General features: G+C 59.4%; 1 protein-coding gene across 1 annotated transcript; it reads left to right on the forward strand.

Moving 5' to 3' along the window:
- The first annotated feature begins 9,327 nt into the window (after positions 1-9,327).
- Positions 9,328-22,048, forward strand: SLA2 (Src like adaptor 2). The gene is made up of 8 exons (XM_054046196.1): positions 9,328-9,457; positions 11,101-11,251; positions 14,217-14,316; positions 15,037-15,123; positions 17,295-17,398; positions 19,506-19,655; positions 20,501-20,633; positions 21,002-22,048. Exons 2-8 carry the CDS (start codon positions 11,164-11,166, stop codon positions 21,147-21,149), a joined length of 810 nt encoding a protein of 269 aa, XP_053902171.1. The 5' UTR covers positions 9,328-9,457; positions 11,101-11,163; the 3' UTR covers positions 21,150-22,048.
- The last annotated feature ends 4,763 nt before the right edge of the window (positions 22,049-26,811 follow it).

Genomic DNA, 26,811 nt, shown 5'->3' on the forward strand with positions numbered 1-26,811 from the left:
TTGCCCCATCCGGAGGAGCTGATTGTGTCTCCGCCCCACTCCGTCCCGCAGGAGGACTACCGGGCCCACCAAGAACTCTTAAAAAGGGTGGCAGCGAGCCTCCATCTCCAGGCAGAGGAGATGGAGGAGCCCTCGGACTCCCTGTTCAATGTGCTGTCCCCCTTGGCACCGGGCAGGGTGGCCTTGCCGCTCCATGAAGGGGTGGCAAGAATTTCAAATGCCCTATGGCAAACACCAGCCTCATTGGCTCCCGTCTCTAAGAAGGCGGAGTGCAAGTACTTTGTACCCACTAAAGAGCATGAGTATTTGTATACCCACCCGGCGCCCAACTCTTTGGTGGTCGAGTTGGTCAACCACAGGGAACGGCAGGGGCAGCCAGCCCCAACCCCTAAGAACAAAGACTCTCAGAGGCTGGATGCTTTCAGGAGAAAAGTTTGTTCGTCGTCAAGCTTCCAGCTAAGAGTAGCAACCCATCAGGCTCTCCTGGGTGGCTATGAGTTTAATCTCTGGGGATCCCTCCCCAAGTAGGACTCCCTCCGGGAGCGCGATAGAAAAGAGTTTAAGGCGCTCGTGGAGGAAGGGGCAGCGGCCGCAAGGGCTTCCCTGCAGGCTGCTTCGGATGCAGCGGACACGGCCGTATGGTCCATGGCCTCGGCGGTGTCCATGAGACGGGCGTCATGGCTCCTGTTCTCTGGGCTATCCAGGGAAGCGCAGTCGTCAATGCAGGATCTCCCTTTTGCAGAGGAGATGGACACAAGGCTGCATGGCATGAAAGACTCCCGCACGACCCTCCAGACCTTGGGCCTCTATGTCCATGCTCCAGCAAAACCCAAGTTCAAGTCGCAGCAGGCTCCCGCCCAGGCCACCCTCCCAAAATACAAGGCCGCCCAGAAGAAGCAGCAGGACTATTAAAAAATGCCCGCAAAGGCAGTATCGGTCTGCCCCCCAGCCTGGGTCCTCTAAGGGCAAGCAGGTGGGTAAAAGGTGCTTTTGACGGGACGCTCAGGGGTACCCCGCCAGTTCTCATCAGGGATCCACCCCCAATAAAGCTCCCTTTTTCCAATCGATTGTGTGCTTTCCTCCCCAAATGGTCGTGGCTCACCTTGGACCGCTGGGTCCTCAACACCATCTTCCGAGGTTACACCCTTCAGTTTACCTCCTACCCGCCCAACCACCCCTGCGCCCGTCCCTCTTGGGGGACCCATAGCATGAGGTTCTGCTTGAGCAGGAGGTCGGGAGGCTCCTGGAACTAGGAGTGATAGAGGCAGTGCCCAAGGAGCTCTGGCTGGCCTCGCAGTTCTCCCAGGCCACGGACAGAATGGACAGAGTCTTCACCGTGCCAAACTCGGTGATCACCTCCCTGCGGTGGTGGTCCACACCAAGCAACATGCTCTGAAGGGTCCTGTTCAGGAACAGGGCCCCATCGTTGGAGTTGGTGTCCAATGCATCGGACCTGGGCTGGGGGGCCCATGTGGGGAATTTTCAGACCCAAGGCCTGTGGTCTCCGCGAGACCTGACCCTTCACATAAACGTCAAGGAACTCAGGGCAGTGCAACTGGCATGTATGGCCTTCCGCTCGCACCTGAAGGGCAAGGTAGTCAGGATCCTCACGGACAACACGGCCTTGATGTTCAATATCAACAGGCAAGGCGGGGCTCGATCCTCTGCCCTCTACTACGAAACCCTCAGTCTGTGGGACTTCTGTATAGCGCACGACATCTACCTGAAAGCCTTTCACCTACCGGGCTCCCAGAACGTGAGGGCAGATCGCTTGAGCAGGGACTTCTCCTCTCAGCATGAGTAGTCTCTACACCCAGAAGTGGCCCACTAGCTCTTCTGAAGGTGGGGAACTCCCCATGTGGATCTGTTTGCAACCCGACAGAACCAACGATGCCCTCGGTTCTGCTCTGGGGGGGGCCTAGGGAAGAGCACTATCTCCGATGCCTTTATCCTATCCTGGTCAGGCCAGCTTCTCTACGCCTTTCCCCCATTCCCGCTAATCAGCAGGGTCCTGGAGAAAATAAAGATGGACAAAGCCAGGGTCCTCCTCATTTCCCCGGCGTGGCCCAGGCAGCACTGGTACGGGACCCTCTCGGGCTGGCGGTGGCTCGTCGTGGCCATTGCCGCTCCTCCTGGACCTGCTCTCTCAGGACCAGGGCTGCCTCCTCCATCCCAGCCTGGCAGCTCTTCACCTCATGGCGTGGCTACTCAGTGGCTAGGTGACGAGGAGAGGACATGCTCAGAACAGGTTCAGCGTGTCCTCCTCGAAAGTAGATGGCTCTCCACTCGCTGCTCCTACATAGAATCATAGAATATCAGAGTTGGAAGGGACCTCAAGAGGTCATCTAGTCCAACCCCCTGCTCAAAGCAGGACCAATTCCCAGCTAAATCATCCCAGCCAGGGCTTTGTCAAGCCGGGCCTTAAAAACCTCCAAGGAAGGAGACTCCACCACCTCCCTAGGTAACGCATTCCAGTGTTTCACCACCCTCCTAGTGAAATAGTTTTTCCTGATATCCAACCTGGACCTCCCCCACCGCAACTTGAGACCATTGCTCCTTGTTCTGTCATCTGCCACCACTGAGAACAGCCGAGCTCCATCCTCTTTGGAACCCCCCTTCAGGTAGTTGAAGGCTGCTATCAAATCCCCCCTCATTCTTCTCTTCTGGAGACTAAACAATCCCAGTTCTCTCAGCCTCTCCTCATAAGTCATGTGCTCCAGACCCCTAATCATTTTTGTTGCCCTCCGCTGGACTCTTTCCAATTTTTCCACATCCTTCTTGTAGTGTGGGGCCCAAAACTGGACACAGTATTCCAGATGAGGCCTCACCAATGTCGAATAAAGGGGAACGATCACGTTCCTCGATCTGCTGGCAATGCCCCTACTTATACAGCCCAAAATGCCGTTAGCCTTCTTGGCAACAAGAGCACACTGTTGACTCATATCCAGCTTCTCGTCCACTGTGACCCCTAGGTCCTTTTCAGCAGAACTGCTACCTAGCCATTCGGTCCCTAGTCTGTAGCAGTGCATGGGATTCTTCCGTCCTAAGTGCAGGACTCTGCACTTGTCCTTGTTGAACCTCATCAGGTTTTTTTCTGCCCAATCCTCTAATTTGTCTAGGTCCCTCTGTATCCGATCCCTACCCTCTGGTGTATCTACCACGCCTCCTAGTTTAGTGTCATCTGCAAACTTGCTGAGAGTGCAGTCCACACCATCCTCCAGATCATTAATAAAGATATTAAACAAAACCGGCCCCAGGACCGACCCTTGGGGCACTCCACTTGAAACCGGCTGCCAACTAGACATGGAGCCATTGATCACTACCCGTTGAGCCCGACGATCTAGCCAGCTTTCTATCCACCTTACAGTCCATTCATCCAGCCCATACTTCTTTAACTTGGTGGCAAGAATACTGTGGGAGACAGTATCAAAAGCTTTGCTAAAGTCAAGAAATAACACATCCACTGCTTTCCCCTCATCCACAGAGCCAGTTATCTCATCATAGAAGGCAATTAGGTTAGTCAGGCACGACTTCCCCTTCGTGAATCCATGCTGACTGTTCCTGATCACTTTCCTCTCCTCTAAATGTTTCATAATTGATTCCTTGAGGACCTGCTCCATAATTTTTCCAGGGACTGAGGTGAGGCTGACTGGCCTGTAGTTCCCCGGATCCTCCTTCTTCCCTTTTTTAAAGATGGGCACTACATTAGCCTTTTTCCAGTCATCTGGGACCTCCCCCGATCGCCATGAGTTTTCAAAAATAATGGCTAATGGCTCTGCAATCTCACCCGCCAACTCCTTTAGCACCCTCGGATGCAGCGCATCCGGCCCCATGGACTTGTGCACGTCCAGTTTTTCTAAATAGTCCCGAACCACTTCTTTCTCCACAGAGGGCTGGTCACCTTCTCCCCATGCTGTACTGCCCAGTGCAGCAATCTGGGAGCTGACCTTGTGCGTGAAGACAGAGGCAAAAAAATCATTGAGTACATTAGCTTTTTCCACATCCTCGGTCACTAGGTTGCCTCCCTCATTCAGTAAGGGGCCCACACTTTCCTTGATTTTCTTCTTGTTGCTAACATACCTGAAGAAACCCTTCTTGTTACCCTTAACATCTCTTGCTAACTGCAACTCCAAGTGTGATTTGGCCTTCCTGATTTCACTCCTGCACGCCTGAGCAATATTTTTATACTCCTCCCTGGTCATTTGTCCAATCTTCCACTTCTTATAAGCCTCTTTTTTGCGTTTAAGATCAGCAAGGATTCACTGTTTAGCCAAGCTGGTCGCCTGCCATATTTACTATTCTTTCTACACATCGGGATGGTTTGTTCCTGCAACCTCAATAAGGATTCTTTAAAATACAGCCAGCTCTCCTGGACCCCTTTGCCCTTCATGTTATTCTCCCAGGGGATCCTGCCCATCTGTTCCCTGAGGGAGTCAAAGTCTGCTTTTCTGAAGTCCAGGGTCCGTATTCTGCTGCTCTCCTTTCTTCCTTGTGTCAGGATCCTGAACTCGACCATCTCATGGTCACTGCCTCCCAGGTTCCCATCCACTTTTGCTTCCCCTACTAGTTCTTCCCTGTTTGTGAGCAGCAGGTCAAGAAAAGCTTTGCCCCTAGTTGGTTCCTCCAGCACTTGCACCAGGAAATTGTCCCCTACACTTTCCAAAAATTTCCTGGATTGCCTGTGCACCGCTGTATTGCTCTCCCAGCAGATATCAGGGTGATTAAAGTCTCCCATGAGAACCAGGGCCTGCGATCTAGCAACTTCTGCTAGTTGCCAGAAGAAAGCCTCGTCCACCTCATCCCCCTGGTCTGGTGGTCTATAGCAGACTCCAACCACGACATCACCCTTGTTGCTCCCACTTCTCAACTTTATCCAGAGACTCTCAGGTTTTTCTGCAGTATCATACCGGAGCTCTGAGCAGTCATACTCCTCTCTTACATACAACGCAACCCCCCACCTTTTCTGCCCTGCCTGTCCTTCCTGAACAGTTTATATCCATCCATGACAGTACTCCAGTCATGTGAGTTATCCCACCAAGTCTCTGTTATTCCAATCACATCATAGTTCCCTGACTGTGCCAGGACTTCCAGTTCTCCCTGCTTGTTTCCCAGGCTTCTTGCATTTGTGTATAGGCACTTAAGATAACTCAATGATCGTCCCTCTTTCTCAGCATGAGACAGGAGTCCTCCCCTCTTGCGCTCTCCTGCTTGTGCTTCCTCCCAGGATCCCATTTCCCCACTTACCTCAGGGCTTTGGTCTCCTTCCCCCGGTGAACCTAGTTTAAAGCCCTCCTCACTAGGTTAGCCAGCCTGCTGGCGAAGATGCTCTTCCCTCTCTTCGTTAGGTGGAGCCCGTCTCTGCCTAGCACTCCTTCTTCTTGGAACACCATCCCATGGTCGAAGAATCCAAAGCCTTCTCTCCGACACCACCTGCGTAGCCATTCGTTGACTTCCACGATTCGACGGTCTCTACCCCGGCCTTTTCCTTGCACAGGGAGGATGGACGAGAACACCACTTGCGCCTCAAACTCCTTTATCCTTCTTCCCAGAGCCACGTAGTCTGCAGTGATCCGCTCAAGGTCATTCTTGGCAGTATCATTGGTGCCCACGTGGAGAAGCAGGAAGGGGTAGCGATCCGAGGGCTTGATGAGTCTCGGCAGTCTCTCCGTCACATCGTGTATCCTAGCTCCTGGCAAGCAGCAGACCTCTCGGTTTTCCCGGTCAGGGCGGCAGATAGATGACTCAGTCCCCCTGAGGAGGGAGTCCCCGACCACCACCACCCTCCTCCTCCTCTTGGGGGTGGTGGTCGTGGAACCCCCATCCCTAGGACAGTGCATCTTTTCCCTTCCAATCGGTGGAGTCTCCTTCTGCTCCCTTCCCTCAGATGGGCCATCTAGTCCACTCTCCGCATTAGCACCTGTAGAGAGAACATGGAAACGATTGCTCACCTGTATCTCCATTGCTGGTGCATGGACGCTCCTCTTTCTTCTGGAGGTCACATGCTGCCAAACCTCCTCACAATCCTTCTGTCCCTGCTGCGCCTGCTCTGAATCTTCAGAACATTGTGGCCGTAGAAGCATCTCCTGACGTCTGTCCAGGAAATCTTCATTTTCCCTTATGCAACGCAGAGTCGATACTTGTTTCTCCAGCCCTCGAACCTTCTCCTCCAATATGGAGACCAGCTTGCACTTTGTACAGACAAAGTCACTTCTGTCCTGCGGAAGAAAGACAAACATGGCACAACCTGTGCAGGTTACAACAGCTGATCGCTCACGTTCCATATCACATGGCAAAGTGGTCTCGTTTCTCTAGGTGGGCGGTGGACCAAGGTGTGTCCCCAGTGACCGCCCCGATCCAGCTTATCCTTGATTACCTCCTCCGCCTTAGGGCCCAGGGCCTGGCGCTCTCGTCAGTGAGGGTACACCTGGCAGCCATATCAGCCTTCCATCCCCCGGTGCAAGGACACAGTGTTCTCCCTATGACAGGCTATGACCGTCCAGTTCTTTAAGGGTTTGGACCGGCTTTACCCATATCCTAAGCCCCTGGTCCCACAATGGGACCTGGATCTGGTGCTGGGGGTCTGCAGACTATGTCTAAGATTTCCAAAGGGTTCTGCACCTCCATTCAAAAAATTGTAGGGGTCTGAATATGGGAAAAAAGGGTGAAAACCACTGCACTAGAAGAAGGGGACACCCAATGAAACTGGAAGGCAATATGTGAAAGGGAATGTTTCAGCACACCATGTAACCAGCCTGTGGAACTCATTGCCACAAGAGCATAACAGGAGTCAGCAAGGACTGGACATTTATATGGATCAGGAGAGCTGCCACAGACACTGCCCCAGAGGTACAGCAGCTCCAGGGCACACGCTGACCTCTCATGGGGTTAGAGTTTCCCCTATGGGCTGGGTATTCCATTATTGTCCACCACAGGCTCCTTGCACCTTTCCCTGTAGCATCTGGGCTTAGCCATTGTTGGCTAAAGGATACAGAACTAAATGGACTGCTGGCCTTGCTTGGTCAGGGATTCCCTATGCTCCTGGGATGCTTCCTTATGCCCCCAGGGGCAGCATCCTGGAGCTGGTTGGTCAGTTACTTCCTTGGCCAGGTTTTCTAAAACTAGGAGAGGGCAAGTCATGTGTGCGCTCGGTTTGTGCCCTCCCGTTGCAGGTAACTTCCTCCAGTAGAGCAGGATTGCCCTGCAGAACGTCACCGCCCGGCCAGCAGGGCTGTCTCTTTTGAGCCCGGCCTCCGCCACACAGCATGCATTGCTCTCACACAAATAGAATATCCAGCTTCACTCAGACATTCAGACGACGCCCCCTGTGAGCAGCAACAGAGCCTGGCGCCTGCCTGCATCAGAGCTTAGGCAAGGGAGCGGCTGGAACCAGCGAGCAGAATGGCCCGTGACCTGCATGCAGGGGCTACAGGCTTGGCAAGGAGCCAGCACTGCTGGGACTCAGGGCCCTGTGTGAGTTGGGCGAGGGCTCTCGTGAATTGCCCCAACGCTCAGCAAGTCGCTGGCTGGCGGGTGTGCATGCTCATAGCACCCAGGCACCGTCACACAGTTTCCATGAAGCTGCCTCCTCCTCTTCAGCGTAAGCACGTAGGCTGGAGTGTGGTGACGGCGTGGTGACACGCAGGCTATTTTAGGTGGTGGGGCAGATAAGATCTCCTGCACTGCAGCCGGGAGCTAAGCAGCCCTGCACGGCATTCACAGCCCAGCGTGCTGACTTGTTTGGAACCAGCCCACTGTTTTTCCATTGACGGGGGGTTATCGCTGCCCTGAGCACAGGGCAATGCTGCCCATCAGCCAGGAGTACTGTGCCTGTGCCTCCAGCCTGCCCCTTCCTCCCTGCTGACTCCAGCCCCATGCCTGGAGCAGCATGGCGTGTGCATTGCAGTGGAGGCTCTGCACCCAGAGTGCCCTGCTTCAGGCTGGGGCACCTGCTCTCAACTGACAGGCCAAAGCACGAGGGGGCTCTTGGATGGGCAGAAGGACTCAGATGTGGAATCCCGTTAGGGAGCGATCTGTTAGCAGGTAATAAATGGGTAATGGCCCCCATGCACCCAAGGCCAGCAGGTCACAGCTGGCACCACAGCTGGTCCAGGGGCCTTCACGCTGCCCTGCCTGGCGCTTTACAGAGTGGCTGACCCCTGTGCCAAGCCAGTGTGAAACATGAGAGCAAGGGGAGGCTGCTCAAGGAGCATTTCCACCTGCTTGGGTAGGCAGGCTGGACTGCTGAGGAGCCAAGGGGCTAAATGCCTGGAGGGTTATTTTATACCTGCACCAGGAAACCAAGGGGCTGTTTGAAGCTTGTGGGTGTAAGTGCAAATGCCTGTACATGAGTGGGTGTGTTCAGATGTCTGTACCTGTACTTGGGGGAGGGGTTCAGCCATACATGGGGGGGGGTTCAGGTGTAGGTACTGGGGGGAGGGGTTCAGCCATACATGGGGGGGTTCAGGTGTAGGTACCTGGACTGGAGGCAGGGGTTCAGCCATACATGGGGGGGGGGGGGTTCAGGGGTAGGTACCTGTACTGGGGGGAGGGGTTCAGCCATAAATGCCAATACATGGGGGGAGGAGTCAGGTGTACATACCTATATGGAGGGAGGGGTTCAGCCATACATGGGGGGGTTCAGGTGTACATACCTGTACTGGGGGGAGGGGTTCAGCCATACATGCCTATATATGGGGGAAGTCAGGTGTACGTACCTGAACAGCGGGAGGGGTTCAGGTGTCTGTACCTGTATGGGGGGGAAGGTTCAGATGTGCATGCCTATATATGTGTGTGGGGGGGAGGAGATGTGTGTGTGTGTGTGTTTAAACCCAGAGTCCAGTCCCGGGGAGGAATTCACCAGCTCGCTGGTGCCAACAGCTCCGGACCAGCCATGTTCTCAAGGCTGGCTCCAGAGGAAGGGGTGTCTTGCCCCTGTGCCCTTCCCCAGGGCTGCCAGCCAGCATCCGCAGATATGGGTCTGGCCCCATCCACAGGGACACCTGCCCCCATGGAAACAGGATGCTGCAAGCAGCTGCTCTCTGAGCAGAAACAGAAACCAGCGTTCCAGCCTCCTCTCCAGCACTTGCGCATGTCACAGGAAACGTGAACGGGTCGTGGCTCCGAGGCCCCAGCCAGCTCCCTCCTGTCACACACCTCACACTCAGCAATAAGCTGCGCAGAAGTTTCTAGTACCAGAGGACAGTGGCACCTAGGAGAGAGACACGGGCCTGCTGCCAGGGGAGTTCTGAGCAGCATAATCCAGCAGCTGGGAGCGCCTGCAGTGGTGGGCTCAGAGGAGTCCTAGTGCCTCCCTGTGTGCAGGTGGATTTTGCCCAGCACTGGAGTGACTCCTGCCCTAGGCAGCCTGCCGCAGCAGGAGGGACGACACTGCAGACTCTGCACTGCATCTGCCAAGCTCTGAGGAGCCCCATAGCATCTTCGTTGAGATGAGAGTCAAGTAAGTGGGACAAGTTTTTCCTTTGGGGGAAGCAGGGGCTGGTGAGCTCTGGCCCAGGGTCCTGTTCTGAACGGATGGGCTGCACGTAATGAAGACGGTGCTTTGAATACCCTGCCTCCCGCCTGCTGTCAGATACCCTAATGAGGAAGGAAGGAAAGCGTGCAGCTGCAGGCTGGTCAGCCCTCGCTCCAGTCCCTTTCCTCAGGGCAGCAGGGCCAGCACGTGCCCTGTTCAGTTGCTGTAGCTCTGTCGGAGCCCGTTTGCCGTGGACCCAGAGCTGAGTCAGAGGAAACGGGGAGAGCCATGACTGTACGATGGGACGCTGTGATAACATGCTCATCCCATTCAGCCAGGCGCTCAAAGCCCTTTACAAACAGTGATGAACTAAGGCTCACAGCCCTCCCTGTGAGATTGGGGTCATTTCACCCACCACTGAAACGCAGCCACCTCTGGGGTGTAGTGCAGCAGCTGTTTAAAAACTTGCAGCACCACCACACCCCAGTTTGGTTTCCCCTGCTGCCCCCCCCCCGCTCCCCCACCTCCAGTGCCAATGTCCCAAGGGTCTGTGTGTATGTTCTGGTATTTAAGCGACAGGACAATGTGGCCTGCCATGGCCAACTGACGCTGCTGGGAGTGGGGGGCAATTAGCTACACAGGGCCTAGATCCCCACAGTGGCAGTTGGCCACCAGCCCTCTCTTGTAAGAATTACTCTGGTATCTTCAATGACCAGAGACAGGCAGGACCCTGGGGTGCTCTTAGGCACGAGATCTCCATGGCACCCGTGATCACTGCCCTGAGCCATTCCCTTGGGTCTCATTAGGAGGGGCAAATGCAGTGCTGCGTTGTGCAGCCCCTGGCCATTCTGTACCGCTCTCCCCACCAGCCGGCTGCCCTGACCTCGCAGCCTGCCTGCCTCAGTGGGGCTATGGTGTTCCTGACCCAGTTAATCGGGGAGGCCCTGTCCAGGTACGTCAAACTCTTCTCTGGCATGACTCTGGGGCGATGCCCAACTGCCATAAGCCCCCAGTTCCACTTCGTGTTGCAGCAGGAACCTCTGGGCTCGGAGTGTTCCCAAGCGACACGCTGGGGCTGGTTAGCCCCACTCAATGGTCCCAGTGCAGCAACTGGGCTGCAGGTTAAACCGAGAGCAACGACACAGAAAACCACCCAAACAAGGCTCCATCGGCCCTGTTGGCCCCAGTGCCTGTGCCCAGAGGGGCACAACACATAACAGCCAAATGGGGCCATTTTATAAACACTGCCGAGGCTACCGCGCCAATGAGTGGGGGGTTGTATGGGCGGGTGTGAATGCGCAGGCCTGTACCTGTGTGTGTGTGAACTGCCAGCCCCAGCAGCGCAGGCAGGCCACCGTCTCTCACGCCATGTAGACCTGGCTGTGCAGAGCTCAGGGCACGGCCCACCCTAGCAGGATCTGCCTGGGCAGCTGCTTGGGCCATCTTACGTTGGAACCAGTCGGCCATTTGAAAGCCTCGCTGAGGGGCGGCAGAGTGCCCTGGGCAGCCCTTGGTGTGTGTGTGGGGGGGAGGCGGGGGCAGGGATCCCACAAGACCAGGGGTGGACAGGGAGCAGCGCAGGCAGCAGCCCACAAGTTCAAGCACTTAGCCGTCCCTTGGTTTTTCAGCTTTCTCTCCCTGCTGCAGAAGGTCAGAGCTGTTTGCTGAGGCCCCGCTGGTGCCCGGGAGTGATGGGAAGTTTGCCCAGCAGGAGCAAGCAGCTTGTCATTCAGCCCAGCCCAGCTGCTGCCATGCAGGCCACTGCCCCCGTGCAGACAGGTAGGAATCATGGCCCCCTTGCAGCCCTGAGCACCGGTGAGACGTGGGCTTGGAGTTCCGAGCCTGTGCACAACAGCCGCATCCTGCATCCGTCCCATGGGGCACTGCAGCGCCCCCTGCTGCCCCATGCCTACCCTGTCATCATGTTAGGCCTGCTGGCTCAGCGCAGCGCCCTAGGAATCAGCCTCTTCCGTTGCTGGCAGGACACACGCGGCTCAGGTTCCAGCCTGCGGAGCATCACTGTTCAAAGCCGCCTGAGACCCTGCCATGTCCTCCAGCGGCGAGGGGGGCAGGGGCCTGGCTGCCCAATGGCCAGACCCAGCTTCTCTAGCATGGAAGAGCAGGACAGGGCACCGAGTAGTTGCTTTTAGCGTGGGGAAGGGCTGGCAAGATGCCAAAGCTGCAGGCCCCTGGGGCACCAGTAACCTGCTTGTTTCCCCTGGCTGGTTTGCTCAAGGCTCCTCTCTCTCTCTGCGCTGCTGCCCAGCTGATGTGCACTTCGAGGTGTCCTTTGCTGGGAGCCTGCCAGCATCCATCTGCCCGCTCTGGCCCGGCACTGAGTCACCCAGCACAGGCTCAGTCGGGGAGGAGTGAGGCTGGCAGGAAAGGCCGGCACCTCTCCCTGCATAGAACGAGGGTTTCAGTTGACACAGCTCCTGCCTGTTTGCACTGGGGCCCTGTGCCCTGCAATGACCTGGGACCGCGGTCTGAGCCAGGGAGTGCCCCAGGAGAGCTGGGCTGGCAGGAGCATGCAGAGCCTGGCAGCGAGGCAGCCCCAGCTATGCAGGGGATGGCAGCAGGTGGCTGCATCCCAGCCCCACAGGCAGAGCGGGAGGAGAAAACAGGCTGGTTCTTGGCTTTCCTAGTGGGGTCTGAGAGCGGCTGGGGCGCCTGGCCTCAGCTGAGCCAACCTGCTCCAGCAATCCAGGCTGTGCTCCAAACAGGCAAGTCTATTCCCCCTCTATTCAGCACTGGTGAGGCCACATCTGGAGTATTGCCTCCATAGGCGCCGACTTCTAATGGCACCGGTGGGTGCTCGACGCCCCTGGTCCCCTCCCAACTCTGCCCCGCCCCCCCTCCCGCCCCCATTCCAACCCCTTCTCCAAAGTCCCCGCCCCAACTCTGCCCCCTCCCTGCCCCTATTCGACTCCTTCCCCAAATTCCCGCCCTGGCCCCGCCTCCTCCCCTGAGCACGCCACGTTCCCGCTCCTCCCAGCTTGCTACAGCTGTTTGATGGCGGCAAGCATTGGGAGGTAGGCGGAGGAGCTGGGACGTGGCACGCTCAAGGGAAGAGGCGGAGGAGGAGGTGAGGTGGGGGGGGGTGCTTGGCTGCCGGTGGGTGCAGAGCACCCACTAATTTTTCCCCGTGGGTGCTCCAGGGCTGGAGCACCCACAGAGTCAGCGTCTATGATTGGCAGGGGTCCTTCTGCGCTCCAGGTCGTCGTCGGCAATTCTGCGGTGGGGGGGTCCTTCCACGCTCCTGGTCTTTGGGGCACTTCGGCGGCGGGTCCCGGAGCGAGTGAAGGACCTGCCGCAGAATTGCCGCCATAGACCCAGAGCGCAGAAGGACCCCCCGCCGCAGAATTGCTACCCCTCCAAATCCTGGTGCCTTAGGCAACTGCCTAGGTCGCCTAAATGGAAGCGCCGGCCCTGGAGGAGAGGCTGAGGGAACTGGGCTTATTTAGTCTGCAGAAGAGAAGAGTGGGGTGGGATTTGATAGCAGCCTTCAACCACCTGAAGGGGGGTTCCAAAGAGGATGGAGCTCGGCTGTTCTCAGTGGTGGCAGATGACAGAACAAGGTGCAATGGTCTCAAGTTGCAGTGGGGGAGGTCTAGGTTGGATATTAGGAAACACTATTTCACTAGGAGGGTGGTGAAGCACTGGCATGGGATACCTAGGGAGGTGGTGGAATCTCCATCCTTGGAGGTTTTTAAGGCCCAACTTGACAAAGCCCTGGCTGGGATGGTTTAGTTGGGGATTGGTCCTGCTTTGAGCAGGGGGTTGGACTAGATGACCTCCTGAGGTCCCTTCCAACCCTAATCTGCTATGATTCTCCGAACTCGTGGGCATGAGCAAAACCCAAGTGACCCGTGGCTGGCTGGGCCTGGAACCAAGGCCTCTGGGGAAGCTGTGTACAGTGCAGAGCAGACATGCCACCCTTCCCCCAGCACTGCTAGAAACCCTGCCCCCGCCCAGCGCCCTCTAGTGGTCATCTATAGCCCCTGCAACTAGGCAAGTCCCACAGTGCCAAATGCAAGGGGCCCAGTGTGGGGCTGACACCCTCCCCCAGAGGTTGCATGGGTGGGGGGTGTAAATCTGAGCAGGACCCCTGCAGTGGGGGCTAGTGCTGTGCTGCTGACCTCTCGCATGCCAGGCACCAAAAAAGCATGAGATTGGCTTAAAATCCTTCAATTAAAAAAAAAAAATCCTAATAGTTGGGTGGGGGGTGTCTTTGGCTGTAACTTTCTGAGGTGGAAGGGACCGTGCTCTCTGGCTTGGGGGAGGGGGTGCGCTCCAGCTTTGGGACTCTGCTCTCCAGCTTCAGGCCCTTGCTTTCCAGCTTGTGGGATTGGCTCTGTGGCTTCTGAGGTCGCGCTCTCTGGCTTGGGGTGGGGGGTCACGCTCTCGGCTTGCAGGGTTGCGATCTTCAGCTTTGGGGCCATGCTTTCTGGATTATGGGGCTGGCCACTGAATTTTTCCTGAAAGCCCTGATTCTCCTGCACCCCTGGCTCTGGGAGCTGGGGCTCTAAAGAAAACACAACCTCTCACAAGAGTCAGTACCGCTGCTGGGCCAGGGGCATACCACAAAGTCTATTCCTGACATGCCCCTTCTCTGGGCACCTGCTGGGAGCCATGGGCCCGCTCACCCCGGCACTGCTCTGCCCCTCTCACCAGGCTGTGGGCGCTGCCCCCTTGGGCGGGGAAGGGCAGTGCTGTGCGCTGAGGTGCTGTGGTCTCTCGGCAGGTCTGAACAGCTACGTGGCAGTTGCCTTGTGCTCTTTCCCCGCGGGTGGGGAGGCAGAGACGGTCCTGCGACCAGGCGAGCAGCTGAACGTCCTATCTGAGTAAGTCCTACATGGGAGCAATCTGGATGCCCAGGGCTAAGCCCCAAGCGCCACCCCAGGGCCTGGACAGGAGACCTAGGCCTCCCCGGCACTGGGGTGCTCACCAGGCTGTGCCTGAGCTCTCATTGTACTGTGCCAGGTTGGTGCATCGGGGCTCTGCCCCCCATCCCCTCCCTGAGACGCATGGCCACTAAACACATGGCCACTGCAGCCAGCGCTGCAGCCTCCGGCTTTCCCAGGCCCTGGGGAGCTCTAGGAGAGGCTCTTGTCATGTATTTCCCATGCCCCGCAATCCTGCCTGCTGGGACATGCACTGGAGCCTGCCTCTGGCCTGGGGCTCACACAGGCCTCTGCCAGGTGCCAGGGCACGGAGCCATCACAGGGGAGCAGCCTCTGCTGACCCATTCCTGGCTCACGGCAAGCCTCGTGCCCCATGGGAACGGCATCAGACTGTGTGGGGACCATGCCCTGCAGGCACGTTTCAAACTCCCATGGCATCGGGCCCCACTGCTTTGATTTCAGGAGCCCCCAGAAACTCAGACACAACACCAAAGAGGCCCTTGGTGAGCTCAGTGGGCTGAGATGGCTGGCTGTACGTGGGGGTGAGGGAGGGGGACTATAGCCAGGCAAGAAGCTGCGGGACTACCAGTACAGCACAGCCATGGGCCTTGGTTGGAGGCATGTGGCTGTGGCATTCCTGGAAACTCTTCTCTCTTACAGGGATGGGGAATGGTGGAACGTGGTGTCGCTAGCCACCGGCAAGGAGTGTTCAGTCCCCAGCAGCCACGTGGCGAAGGTGTGGCACAGGTAAGAACCCGCGGGCCTGGCGTTATTGGTGCTGCTGTTTAGTGCTGTATCACGGCAGTGCGGAGTCAGGGCCCCTGGCGCCGGGTGCTGCACAGACACAGGAAGGCACGGCCCCTGCAAACACTCCCAAGCAAGCAGGTGCGGTGGGAATGCACGGAAGAGTGCTGGCTGTTTGCAGGCTGGGTGAGTCACCCCGCGTGGCTGTGCCAGACAGGCAGCGGGGCTGGAACAGCACCTGGGGCTCTGCAGGTCATAGGTGCCCATGGGCTCAGTGCACTCAGGCAGTGCCAGGGGCCCAGAGCCCCACCCAGGTGCCTCACAGATGCAGAGCTAGGGAGGCGGGGAGGCAGTCTCCATGCTCCAGGCCACCCCTCCCATCTCTGCTGGCGCTGTCCACATGGGCTCAGGGCATGGGGGTCTGAGATGGGGCCTGTCCCAGGAGTGAGGCTGGCACATGCAGGGGCCACCCAGCTGCTGTCAGAGGGCGAAGCTGCATGGCCTCTCCGGTCAGCTGGGATGTGGTGGAGGGGGTCGGGCTCTAGGTGAAGCGCAGGCAGCCCTAGAGCTGAGCGTGTGGCGCACTCTGCTACCCAGATGGCAGGGAGCTCATATGCCCCCACAGGCTTTCCGATGCAGCTGAGACCCCCTGAGCGACACCCGCTGAGCCACAGCTTCCTCTCCCCTCCCCCCAGCTATTGTCTCCTGCTCCTTTGAACAGCGCTGGGGTTGAAATGCAGAACACGGGCCCCACTAGATGCGAAACCAACCACTTTGCAGCTATTCTCCAGAACACATTTTGGCATTTGTACTGTGGCAGCCCCAGTCCCAGCCCGGGCCCCACCGTGCTAGGCACTGGCCACACAGAGCGGCACTGACGGCCCAGCACGCGGGAGACCCTCAGCTATTCCTTGGAGTGAATTTCAAATTGGCCCATGTGTGTCAGTTGGCTCCATGGCACTGGGCTTTCACCCTGGAATAGCCACATTGCCAGGCATGGTGGGGTGGGTTAGGGACATTCGTGAAGTGGAGCAATGCCAGCTGACTTAGGAATTAATAATTCCACTATAATAATTGCTTTTTATGTAGTGCCCAAAACATGTAGGTGCTTCACAAATCTGGGCCCTGGCCCAGAACGTCCAGCGTCACTAGAGCTCCCGCTCGGCAGTGGCTCCGGAGCCGCAGAACGATCCATCAGGAGCAGTGACACCAAATGCCCTGGAGAATTGTGCAGTTAGTTCACAGCCAGTAAAAGTCAGCTGAGCAGACCCCCCGGCCCCGCTTTCCCACCTCCTGAAGGGTTCCCATGGTCCTGCTCCTCTCCGCTGGATCTGCCCCCAGGGCAAACACTGCTCTGGAAGGCAGGCTGAGGGAGAGCCTGAGAAACCAAATACTGGGCTTGTGTCCTGAAGCTGCAGAGTTTCTGCTGCCACCTCATATGGGCCAGCTGTGGCCAGTGATCAGCTTGCAGCCCTGGGTGCTGCGAGGCGTGGCGCTGGTGTTGCTGAAGCCTCAGCGTGGTGCCGGCTGGGGGCTCTGTGCTGCCTTTAGTGTAGTGCTGACAGGCCCAGCGCTCCAGGAAGCTGCAGCCGGACGAGTTGGGTTCTTGGCTGGTCTGAACACCATAGTTAGATTCCTGGAGACCATGTTACGCCCTGGCCACTGTGCCATTGAGTCCTGACCATCTGTGGGCATGGAAGGCACCTGTGTGTGGGGGAGGTGTAACAGTGCTGGCCTGGCCGTCCGCCTTCCTACATTCCCCTTCATGGGGGCGTTGCTTTTTGTTGCCGGTCTCCAAGCCCACTCTGTGTTGCTGTGTGCTGTTAGCCAGCGCAGCCATTCCAGCCGGGAGGCAGCTGCATTGCGCTGCCGGGTGAAGTCGTCCCACGGCGTGATTCCCCCCAGAGGAAGCCTGGGCCAAGTGTAACGAACAGCCCGGCCATGAGTCTGGGCCCCAGGGAACATGTGGCTCGGGTGGGAGCCAGGAATGGGACCACCCAGTCTACCCTGCAGTTTGTCCCCTGCCAAGGCAGGGCTGTCCCCATAGTGGGGGAGGGCTGAGCCCTGCCTGTCCTGGGGGGCAGCTCCGCAGTAGGGCGGGGCGCTGGGATGGCACAGGAGTGGGGCTGCCTGCTGCCAACCGCCGGTGCTCAGTGTCTTGTCATTGCTGCCAGGTGGCTGTACGAGGGCGTTAGCCGGGAGAAAGCCGAGGAGCTGCTGCTTCTGCCGTGCAACCGCAGCGGTTCCTTCCTGATCCGAGAGAGCCAGACCAGGCAAGGTAAGTGACTCCACAGAGCCGCTGCCAAGCGCCCACCTCCTGCCAGCCGGGCTGGAGCCGAGGGGCAGGAACCATGCGGCTGGTTCCTCTTAGCGAGCAGGAGTCCTGCAGCGAGATGCCTGGGCACTGCCCCACCCACATGCCCACCCCGAGGCTACCAGCCCCACATTTGGGCAGTGTCCCAGCCCCAGAGCTCACCCCATGGTGCCTCCTGCCATGCCCAGGCTGTCCCTGACGGGGGAAGGGCTCCAGGGTCCCCGAGATTTTTGGGCTGCTGCCGTCAGCGTGGCTCAGGACAGAGTCTAGCCTGGGCTGGCACCTGTGGCACCAGAGCAAGGAATTGCTGTGCACCCCAAGCCCAGCCTGGCCTCTCCCCAGAGGGCAGCTGGCCACTCTCGTGGGGAATGGCAGAGACGGGGCAAAGGGCTTTCGGGGCCCAAGCGCATGAAAGCCGCAGCTGCTGCCGGAATTGCTGCTAAAAGGCTGCTCGTTGATACACACAGCCACCAAACTGGCCCCTCCACACCCTGTGGGAGCATGGAGCCCGGGGGTGGGCCTTTGCTGCTCGCTGCTTGGGGCTGCGGGTGAAAGGGAGGGCTGGTGTGAGGGGAAGTTCACCCATTGCGGCAGCTGTTTGCCAGGCTAGGTGAAGCGGCAGCAGCACACCTGTTTCCACTGAGGTCAGATTCCTGCTCTCAGGTGTGGTGTTGGTGCCTTTCCAGTTCTGCGCTCCTGCAGCATGCTGGGGCTGAAATGGCCACAACATAACTTAGAGCGGCCCCAGGGCACAAGCAAAGTTTTCACTGAAAATCCTGGGCTCCCTTAGAAGTGTTAGCTCCCCCTCGGTGCTAGTGGAGCAGGGCTGGGGCCCAGAACCGGACCTGAACCTTTCCCAAAAGCCTTGCTAAATCAATCATTAGCGATCCAAGGCGGGGGCTGGCTTTCTGCCAGCACTGGCCCACTATGCAAAAGCGCTACTGCTGCGGAGTGACAGCCCAGCAGGTCAGAGCTGAGTCAGGCCCAGGCAGAGCTGCCCAGGACTGTTCGGTCCCGGCTGGCCCTGCATGGCCATGGCATGCGCCGTCCCCAAGGGAAGCACTGGAAGCTAAAGCACAAGCTCTTTAAAGTGGGAGCCTGCCCCTGCACACACCAGCTGCTGCGTGTTGTGCTCACGGCTCCCGTTGCCTTCCCCAGGGCCACTTACCGTACAAAGCAAGCGCCTGCTGGCTCAGGGGCCAGACGGTTTCAAGGGCTGAATTCAATGTGTTATTGACTGAGGCCTCCTACCTCATCTGCGGTGCACATGACGGGGATGTGTAGAGCAGTGGCTTTATCTCTGATCACTTGCACCTGCAGCTTTAGCTGACTGCCGAGCCCAGCGGTTTCCTGAGTACACTGGGTTTGTGTCACACTTCCCTCCCCCCCCACCCCACTGGCCCCCGGCAGAAAGCTTCTTGCAGCATTCAGTTACCAGCGTAGGAACTGAAAACCGTGCTGTGCGTGCTGTGACAGGGGAGCGACCCCACTACCGGGCTGGCCAGTGTGCGTCAGTGCAATTCCCGTGGGTGGGGCTCCCTCCCGCACTGCTCCAAAGGGCTAAGCACACAGCCCAGGGTGCTGCCCATAGCCAGGCAGCCGGCTGGCTCTGGGCCCCAGGCTCAGGCACTCTGGAGCGGCTGTTCCAAGGACAAGAGGATGTCTCACCTTGTCTGTTGTGGGGGCAAGAGGGAGGGGCGGCGTAAGGGCGGCAAAGCCTAGCTAGGCCAGCAGCCCCATGGCTGTCCAGCAGCTGATCAGCTTGGCTTGTGGCGCAGAACATTGGCCAGTCAGACCCCAGCTTGTGAAAATCTCATTTTGCTGTTGTCAGTTGGCCGATGTGCCCAATAAGTCTGTTCCCTACGCCAATCAGCTTGCAACGTTCAGCTCCGCCCGTAGTCTGCAATGGTCCTAACCCCCCGGGGCTGCTGCCATGGGGTTGGGCCCAGTGCAGTTGCAATTAAGCCGATGTGCCAGCGTGGCAGGAGCCCCCTGCCCCAACTTAACGCTGTGTCCCGGCCGTGGCAGTGTGCTGGAGCCAGGCATTGCATTGTGATCGCTCCCCTTGCAGGCTGCTACTCCTTGTCGGTCAGGCGCACCAACCACTCCTCCTGGGACTCCATCAAACACTATCGCATCAACCGCCTGGAGAACGGCTGGCTCTACATCGCCCCACGCCTCACCTTCCCCAGCCTGCAGGAGCTGGTGGACTATTACTCCGGTAACAGCCCAGTTTCTAATGAGCCCCTGCCCCAGTGGGAAGTGGGCAGGCAGTGGGCGCAGCCCTGGGCCTGCAGGGCCCCAAGGATGCTGTGATGGGGGGGCGGGGAAAGGAAACTCACCAAGGAGCTCTGGGTGCCAACCTCACCCCGGGACAGCCAGAGCACAGGGACTGGGCAGGCAGCTCCAGCTCGCCCCCCACCCCGTTCCTTCCCAGCCTGGGCTCTTAGCCCCATTTTTCGGTGGGGGGCAGGGGTGCCGTGAATCCAGGAATAGACCCTGGTCTTTAGGGATGGTGCTGCTTGGAGCAGGCGTAAGTGCCCCAGGTTAGTATCACCCCTCCATGCTGTGCCCCCTCCCAGTGCCTACCCTGTGGCAGGGCCACTCCATGGGCCCTACTACCCATGATCCAGTGAGAAGTGTGCGGCCCAGAGCCAAGCTTGACCACATCTGACTACGCTGCCCCCAATGTACGTGGGGGGCTGCATGCTCCACCCTGCTCACCCCAAGCCCGTCCCACTGTGCGCGTGACTTGCAGGGGTCATGGCTGCAGAGAGGTGTCTGCAAAGCAGGCCCGTGGGTGCTGGGTGTGCTCTAGCAGCCCAGCACCTCTCGGCAGAATGCTCCAGCCCCCCCCAGCAACGAGCAGCCTGCACTACGTGACCCTGAACGGCAGCGCTCACTGGCCGGCTCTGCCCATTTTCAGCTGCCCCTTGGCGTGAGCAAAGGAGCCAGCCTGCGTGGCCACACACCGGGGCGTGTGTCTGTGCTGCACGCAGGGTGCGCATGTCCCGGGGGCGGGTGAATGGGACATCATTGCTGATGCTCCCTGCTTCTCTGCCCCAGAAATCGGGGATGGGTTGTGCTGCCTCCTCAAGGAGCCGTGCTTCATCCAAGGAGCAGTTCGAGTCCCAGCCCAGAACCTGGCCCCACCTGTGGTCGTCAAGAAATCGGCTCTCAACTGGCAGGAGCTCGACAGGTAGGAAGCTGCTGGCAGCGGAGGGTGCTGCCCCTTCCTCGCGCGGGGGCAGGAGTGGAGTCCTCCTTGTGCATTGGGGGGAGCCCTGCAATGCCCCCTGCCCACTCCTGGCCCGTCTGGGTGCAGACTCTAGGGTGCACGGCTCCCAAGGTCTGGGTGCTGAGCGGGGAGGGGGCCTCCAAGGACCCACCAGACACAAGGGGACGCAACAGCTCAGGCTGGGGCCTGTCTGCCTCTAGGCTGGTGCTGAGCCTTGGTGCCAGCGATGCTGACACTGGCTAGAGTGGGGGGCAGGGCCAGGTCCGGCGGGTGCCGGGCTGCTGGTGAATAGCGTGACTGTGCTAAGCATCCCTCTCTTCTGTCTGTAGCTCGGCCCTGTTTTCGGAGGCTCCACCCCCAGAAGGGGAGTCCCCTGTCAGCCTGGGCCTGCGGGAAGCCATCAGCTCCTACCTCTTTCTGACGGAAGAGCTGCCCCTGGAGAAGGGCGAGAAGGGCAGTCTGTGGAAGAGTGCCTGAGGGTGCCGTACCCAGCACATGGCGCCAGGGACCGCGGGGCTGCAGTCTCAGCCAACCAAGCTGCTTCCCCAGCCCCTGGACTTTTACCGCACACCCCCCACCCCCACCATATAAATTATTGGCCTGATGCAAAGTAATTTATTGCAGCTGCGCTGCTCTGAGCTGTCCCCCCCGGCTGGCCTTGTCTCATGCTTGAACCCAGCTGGGTGGCTGGTTGGGTGGGGAGGTCCTGGTGCTTTGGGCCTGACTCGAGCCCAGCTGGACCTGGATCCACCGCTCGCCGCAAGGAACCCAGCACCTGCTGCTCGGAGTCCCTCTCTCACCTCCAGTGCTGGCAGCGTTGGCTGAGTAAGCTGCTGCCTGGAAATCCCAGCACACAAACAGCCTCTGAGGACACCTTATTGGCCCAGTGGCCAGATGGAAAGGACTTGCTAGAAAGAGGAGTTTTGGGTGAATTATAATGCACAGAGGCCCTGCTATGTGCTGTGTGTAAGAGAGTTCGATGCCAGTGCACGTGACGGTCTGACTGACTGGCCTTGCCTAACACTGAATATAACAGACAGAGACGGGGCAGAATCAGCCTGCACCCCTCAGTCCAGACTTGCATGGTCCATACACAGCTCTGCCAGACTCACGGCCCCTCCGAGCACCAGCAACGGCTAGAGAGCTGGGGCCATCGCCAACTGCAGGCTCCCGTGTGTCTGATGTCAGCCTGTCATCGTGGGCCTGCAGCAGCGAAAGCCGAGTGCCTCTCTGCACATGCTGCAAAGACAAGCTCCCCTCAAGACAGGCCATGCAGCCCTGTAAGACACTGGCCCGGCCCAAACGGTTCATAAAGGGGCCATGAGCCTGAGGCCAGGAAATGGCCCCCAATTACTGGGCTGTAGCTGTCAACTGAAATAAAATGCAAATATTGAATAACTGAGCTGTGTCCTGTGGCAATAGCACCAGCACGCCCCACCCCCACCCCACTACAGGTAACGGCCCCAGGGCAGGACTTTCACACAGTTTAGCCCATGAAATGTATCCAGTAAGCTGTGCAGAGGCTGTGTTTCCAGATTGCATGTAAAAATTTGGCCTATTAAAGTGGCTGAGGTTTGGGCTCCTGGCTCCCAGCAAGGGCGAGGGCGAGTCCAAGGCCTTCACCGTATGTCTGTCGGGGAGTTGCTCTCTCCTCCACAGCGTCCCTAGATTAGGGTTACCATTCGTCCAGATTTACCCAGACATGTCCTCCTTTTTGTGCTAAAAATAGCGTCCGGGGGGAGTTTGTAAATCACTCAAAATGTCCGGGATTCCCCCCCTCCCCGGCAGAGCAGAGCGAGCGGCTGGGAGGGCTGCAGGAAAGTCACGGGCTGGACTCCGGAGCAGCTGTAGAGGAGCTCCTCCTCCCCGCCCCCCTCCCTCCCTGCATTCTGAGCCGGCAGCTCCTCCTCCCCTGCAGCCCAGTGTCCCGGTCCGGCAGCCCGGCTCCGGCAGCACTGTGCAGGGCCAGGGACCGGGTTGTGTGTTGTGCTGGGGAGCGCAGTCACGTGTCCGGCTCGCACAGAGCCCAACACCCTGTTCTGAGCAGCAGGGTAAGGGGGCCAGGGGGCAGGAGAAGGGGCAGGGAGGTTCTGGAGGGGGCAGTCAAGAAACGGGGGGGGGCTTTTTGGGGGGAGTGGAGAAAGTTTTGGGCAGTCAGGGTACAGGTAGGGGGTAGGGTCCTCGGGGGCAGTTGGGGGGGGTCTTAGGAGGGGGCAGTTAGGGGACAAGGAACAGGGAGTCTTAGGTAGGGGGTGGGGTTCTGGAGGGCAGTTAGGAGCAGGGGTCCCAGGAGGGGGCAGTCAGGGGACAAGGAGCGGGGAGGTGGGGGGCTGGGAGTTCTGGGGGGGGGAGCTGTCAGGGGGCAGGAGTGGGGAGAGGGATCGGAGCAGTCAGGGGACAGGGAGCAGAGGGGTTTAGATGGGTTGGGAGTTCTGGGGGGGGCTGTCAGGGGGTGGGGAGTGGTTGGATGGGGCATGGGAGTCCCAGGGGTCTGTCTGAGGGTGGGGGTGTGGATAAGGGTTGGGGCAGTCAGGGGACAAGAGGCAGGGAGGCCTAGATAGGGGGTGGAGTCCTGGGGGGCAGTTAGGGGCAGGGGTCCCAGGAGGGGGCAGTCAGGGGACAAGGAACGGGGTGAGGGTTGGGGGTTTTGAGGGGGCAGGAAGTGGGCGGGGCTAGGGTGGGGCTCCTCCCGTCCTCTTTTTTGCTTGCTGAAATATGGTAACCCTACCCTAGACCCCCTCGGTCTCCTGGCCTTTTCCTGCCAGGCTGGGCAAAAAGAAAATCCAACAGAGTTTTGAGACTAACAAATTTAGAGTCAAGAATTGAGAAAACAGTGTCAGGAACGTTTTCCCCCTGCCTGCCCTGGCTCCGCACAGCTCCCAGAAGTGGCTGGCACGTCTGGCTCTGAGCCACAGCGATGGCTAGGGGGGGTCTCCATGCACGGTTGGACGTGCTGGCTGTGTCTGGGAGCCGCCCAAAGTAAGCACCACCTGGCCAGAGCCCACACTCCTCACCCCCTCCTGCACCCCAACCCCCTGCCCCAGGCCTGGGCCCCCTCCCGCATCCAAACTCCCTCCCAGAGCTCGCACCCGGCACCCCCACTTGCACCCCAACCCCCAGGCTCAGCCTGGAGCTGCCTCCCACACTCTGAACCCCTTTACCCCCCACCCCAATCCCTTGCCCCAGCCCGGTGAAAGTGAGTGAGAGTGGGGGAGAGGCAGGAGTGGGGATGGAGTGAGTGGGGGTGGGGCCTCAGAGAGGGGGTGGGGAAGAGGTGGGGCGGGCCAAGGGTGTTTGGGTTTAAGCAATTAGACAGTTGGCAACCCTAGGTGAAATTCAGGCCAGTCAGAGGGCATGTTGCTGCCTACCCTGCAACCCTGGCTGCCTTAAATGCAGGGGGGATTACAGTATGGACCCACGGGGCCTGGGCCAGTTGGGGTGCCCCCCCCAAGGCAGGAAGTCTGGCCCTGCCCTGCCCTACCTCTACCCCCTGATGCCCCCGCCCTCTGGCAAGGCCAGAGGCAGGAGAGCACTGAGCATATTGCCCCTGTGCGGAACCCCCCGCCCCAGCCATTCTCCTGCTCCCTTCCTCCTGCATGGAACTTCCCCCCCCCCCCCCCGAGTCCCTCTCCTGCCCCCTCCCTCCCGCACAGAGCTTCCTCCCTGCACGGCACTCCCCCTAAGCCCTTCTCCTCTCCCCATGCAGAGCTGCCCCCCAGCCCCTTTCCTGCAGCCCTCCCTCCCACACAGAGCTTCCCCCACCCGAGCCCCTCTCCTGACCCCTCTGTCCCACCCCCACAGAGCTGCCCCCCGCCTTCTCTCCTTCCCCCTGCCTCACTCCTGTGCACATCTGACCCCTGTGCTGGAGTCACAGGTCTGATGCTCTGGAACTGCTCTGTATGAAGCCAGCCAGGTCTCTGGGGAGGTCGTGACTCCGCAGGTCATGCTGTCCAGAGCAAGGAGCCTCCTCAGCTATGGCCTTCCTGATTTGACTTTGGAGCATTCAGCATCCCTGTTTACACTGTACCAGACCCCCTGGTAGGTCCACCTGGACGGGAGCCTTGGGGAAGCCAGAGGGCCCTGCACCCCCACTCTGCAGTCAGACGTGACTCTCAGCCAGTGTGTAAAACAGGTGGTTTGTTAGTCAACAGGAACACAGCATAGAACAGAACTTGTTAGCACAGAAATCAGCGACTTTCAGCAAAGTCCATTTGGGGAGAGGCCCGGCCAGATGCACTGGACTCCCCCCTCCCCCCCCATCTGAGTCCCAAACGGGAGATTGCCCAGCTTCCAGCAACCTGCCCACCAACCCACCCAGTGCCCCTTCTCCTGGTCTTTGTCTCACTTCCTGGGCAAAGTGGCACCTAGTCGCATCCCGCTCCTGGGTCTCTGGGTACGAAGGGCACCATCCATCTCTTACATCCAGGCAGCTGGAGCTGCCTCACCTGCCCCCAAGGGTCTCAGCACAAGTCACACACCCTTATTCGCAACACCTAGGCATTGGTGCAATGCACAGGGACACTGAGGCACACACATTAATACAAAACAGTAAGACTCACATATGTTCACATACAACATAAGGGGAACCCCCCCCTTCCCCCTCCCAGCCCCACTCCTTCCCTCCCTCTCACACAGTTACCCCCACAAGCCCCTCTCCTGCCCCTTCCCTCCCAAGTGGAGCTGCCCCCCGGGCCTGTCTACTTCCCCCATGGAGCTGCCCCCTGGGTCTCTCTTCTGCCCCCTCCCTCCTGGTGCTGCTCCCCCCCACCACACCTCTCCTGCCCCCTCCCGCCCACGCAGACAGTAGCAGTCTGCTGGCCCTTTAAGGCGGGCCTGCATTCCAGTTGTCTTCTGGTCCAGGTTGCTATATGTTGGGAGAAATTGTTAAAGGGCAGATAGGTGTCCAACTCCCACTGGCAGTGACCTGCCCTCTACCCTTGGGAAATCTCCCTCGGGGGTCATTGGGCTGCCTTAGAAATCATGACTTACAGCTGCAAGTCATGCTGGGTAGGGGCTGGGTATATAAGCAGCACCACTTATTGAGAGAGGCTGCTCCTGTCCAGCTAGGGGGACCAGATCGCCCAGGTCAAATATCGGGATGCGGCGGGGGTCGGAGCAAAACAAAAAACGGCGGCAGAGCAAAAAAACAATCCCCTCCTTCCTCCGCAAGCGCTGGAGGGAGGCCCCAGAGACGCAGGGGGAGCGCGGGGCCAGGGTGAGTGAGAGTCCAGCCTGGCCCCGAGCACAGGCAGGACTCAGTCGGGCGGTACCTGGAGGAAGAGGAGGGGGGTGGCCCGCAGGGCCAGGCGGCGGCTGTTCTCCCCACATGGGCAGCGGGACTCGGGAGCAGCCACTGCTGCAGCTCCTAGTGCCGCGGCCGGAAGAAGCAGCCATGGCGCTCGGCAGCTGCGGCTCTGGTGCCCGCGACCCCCCCGAGCCCGGGCCTGTTGCAGGGACCCAGCAGCGTGCACGCTGGGCCCAGCCCCTGGCCAGTCGCGTCTGGGCTGGCTGCCCAGCTGGTGCGATCCCGCGGCGGCCTTGGGGCAGAGGCATTGGCATCCCAGCTCCGTTCGTTCCCCTGCGAGACCCGAGCGAGACAGGGGTGCTGGGACCTGCTGCCCCCACTCTGGGGCCGGTTGCGGGATCGCACCAGCTGGGCAGCCAGCCCAGATGCGACTGGCCAGGGGCTGGGCGCAGCGTGCGTGCTGCTGGGTCCCCGCAACAGGCCCAGGGGGGTTCGGGCCCGGGCACCACAGCCGCCGAGCACCATGGCCGCTTCCTCCAGCCGCGGCAGTAGTAGCTGCAGCAGCGGCTGCTCCCGAGTCCCGCTGCCCAGGTGGGGCAAACAGCCGCCGCCTGGCCCCGCGGACTGCCCCCCTTCTCTCCCTCCACGTACCACCCGACTGAGTCCTGCCTGTGCTCGGGGCCAGGCCGGACTCTCACTCACCCTGGCCCCGCGCTCCCCCTGCATCTCCGGGGCCTCCCTCCAGTGCTTGCGGAGGGAGGAGGAATGGCGTGCTTGGGGAAGAGGCGGGGATTTGTGGAGGGAGCCAATGGGGGAAGGAGAGGGTGGAGTCGGGCCGGGGGGCGGGGGGGGCGAGCCCTTCCGGGATCCGGAGCCTTTGCTTGTTTGTCCAGT

Source organism: Malaclemys terrapin, chromosome 12, assembly GCF_027887155.1.
Source record: "Malaclemys terrapin pileata isolate rMalTer1 chromosome 12, rMalTer1.hap1, whole genome shotgun sequence".
NCBI classification, from domain to species: Eukaryota; Metazoa; Chordata; order Testudines; family Emydidae; genus Malaclemys; species Malaclemys terrapin.

What these genes read in the sequence shown, in the direction of transcription:
- SLA2 (XM_054046196.1), top strand. Translation starts at nt 11,164, where the DNA reads ATGGGAAGTTTGCCCAGCAGGAGCAAGCAGCTTGTCATTCAGCCCAGC. An exon ending in CACTGCCCCCGTGCAGACAG is followed by an intron (nt 11,252 to 14,216) that starts GTAGGAATCATG and finishes GTCTCTCGGCAG; the next exon opens with GTCTGAACAGCTACGTGGCA. An exon ending in GCTGGTGGACTATTACTCCG is followed by an intron (nt 19,656 to 20,500) that starts GTAACAGCCCAG and finishes TCTCTGCCCCAG; the next exon opens with AAATCGGGGATGGGTTGTGC.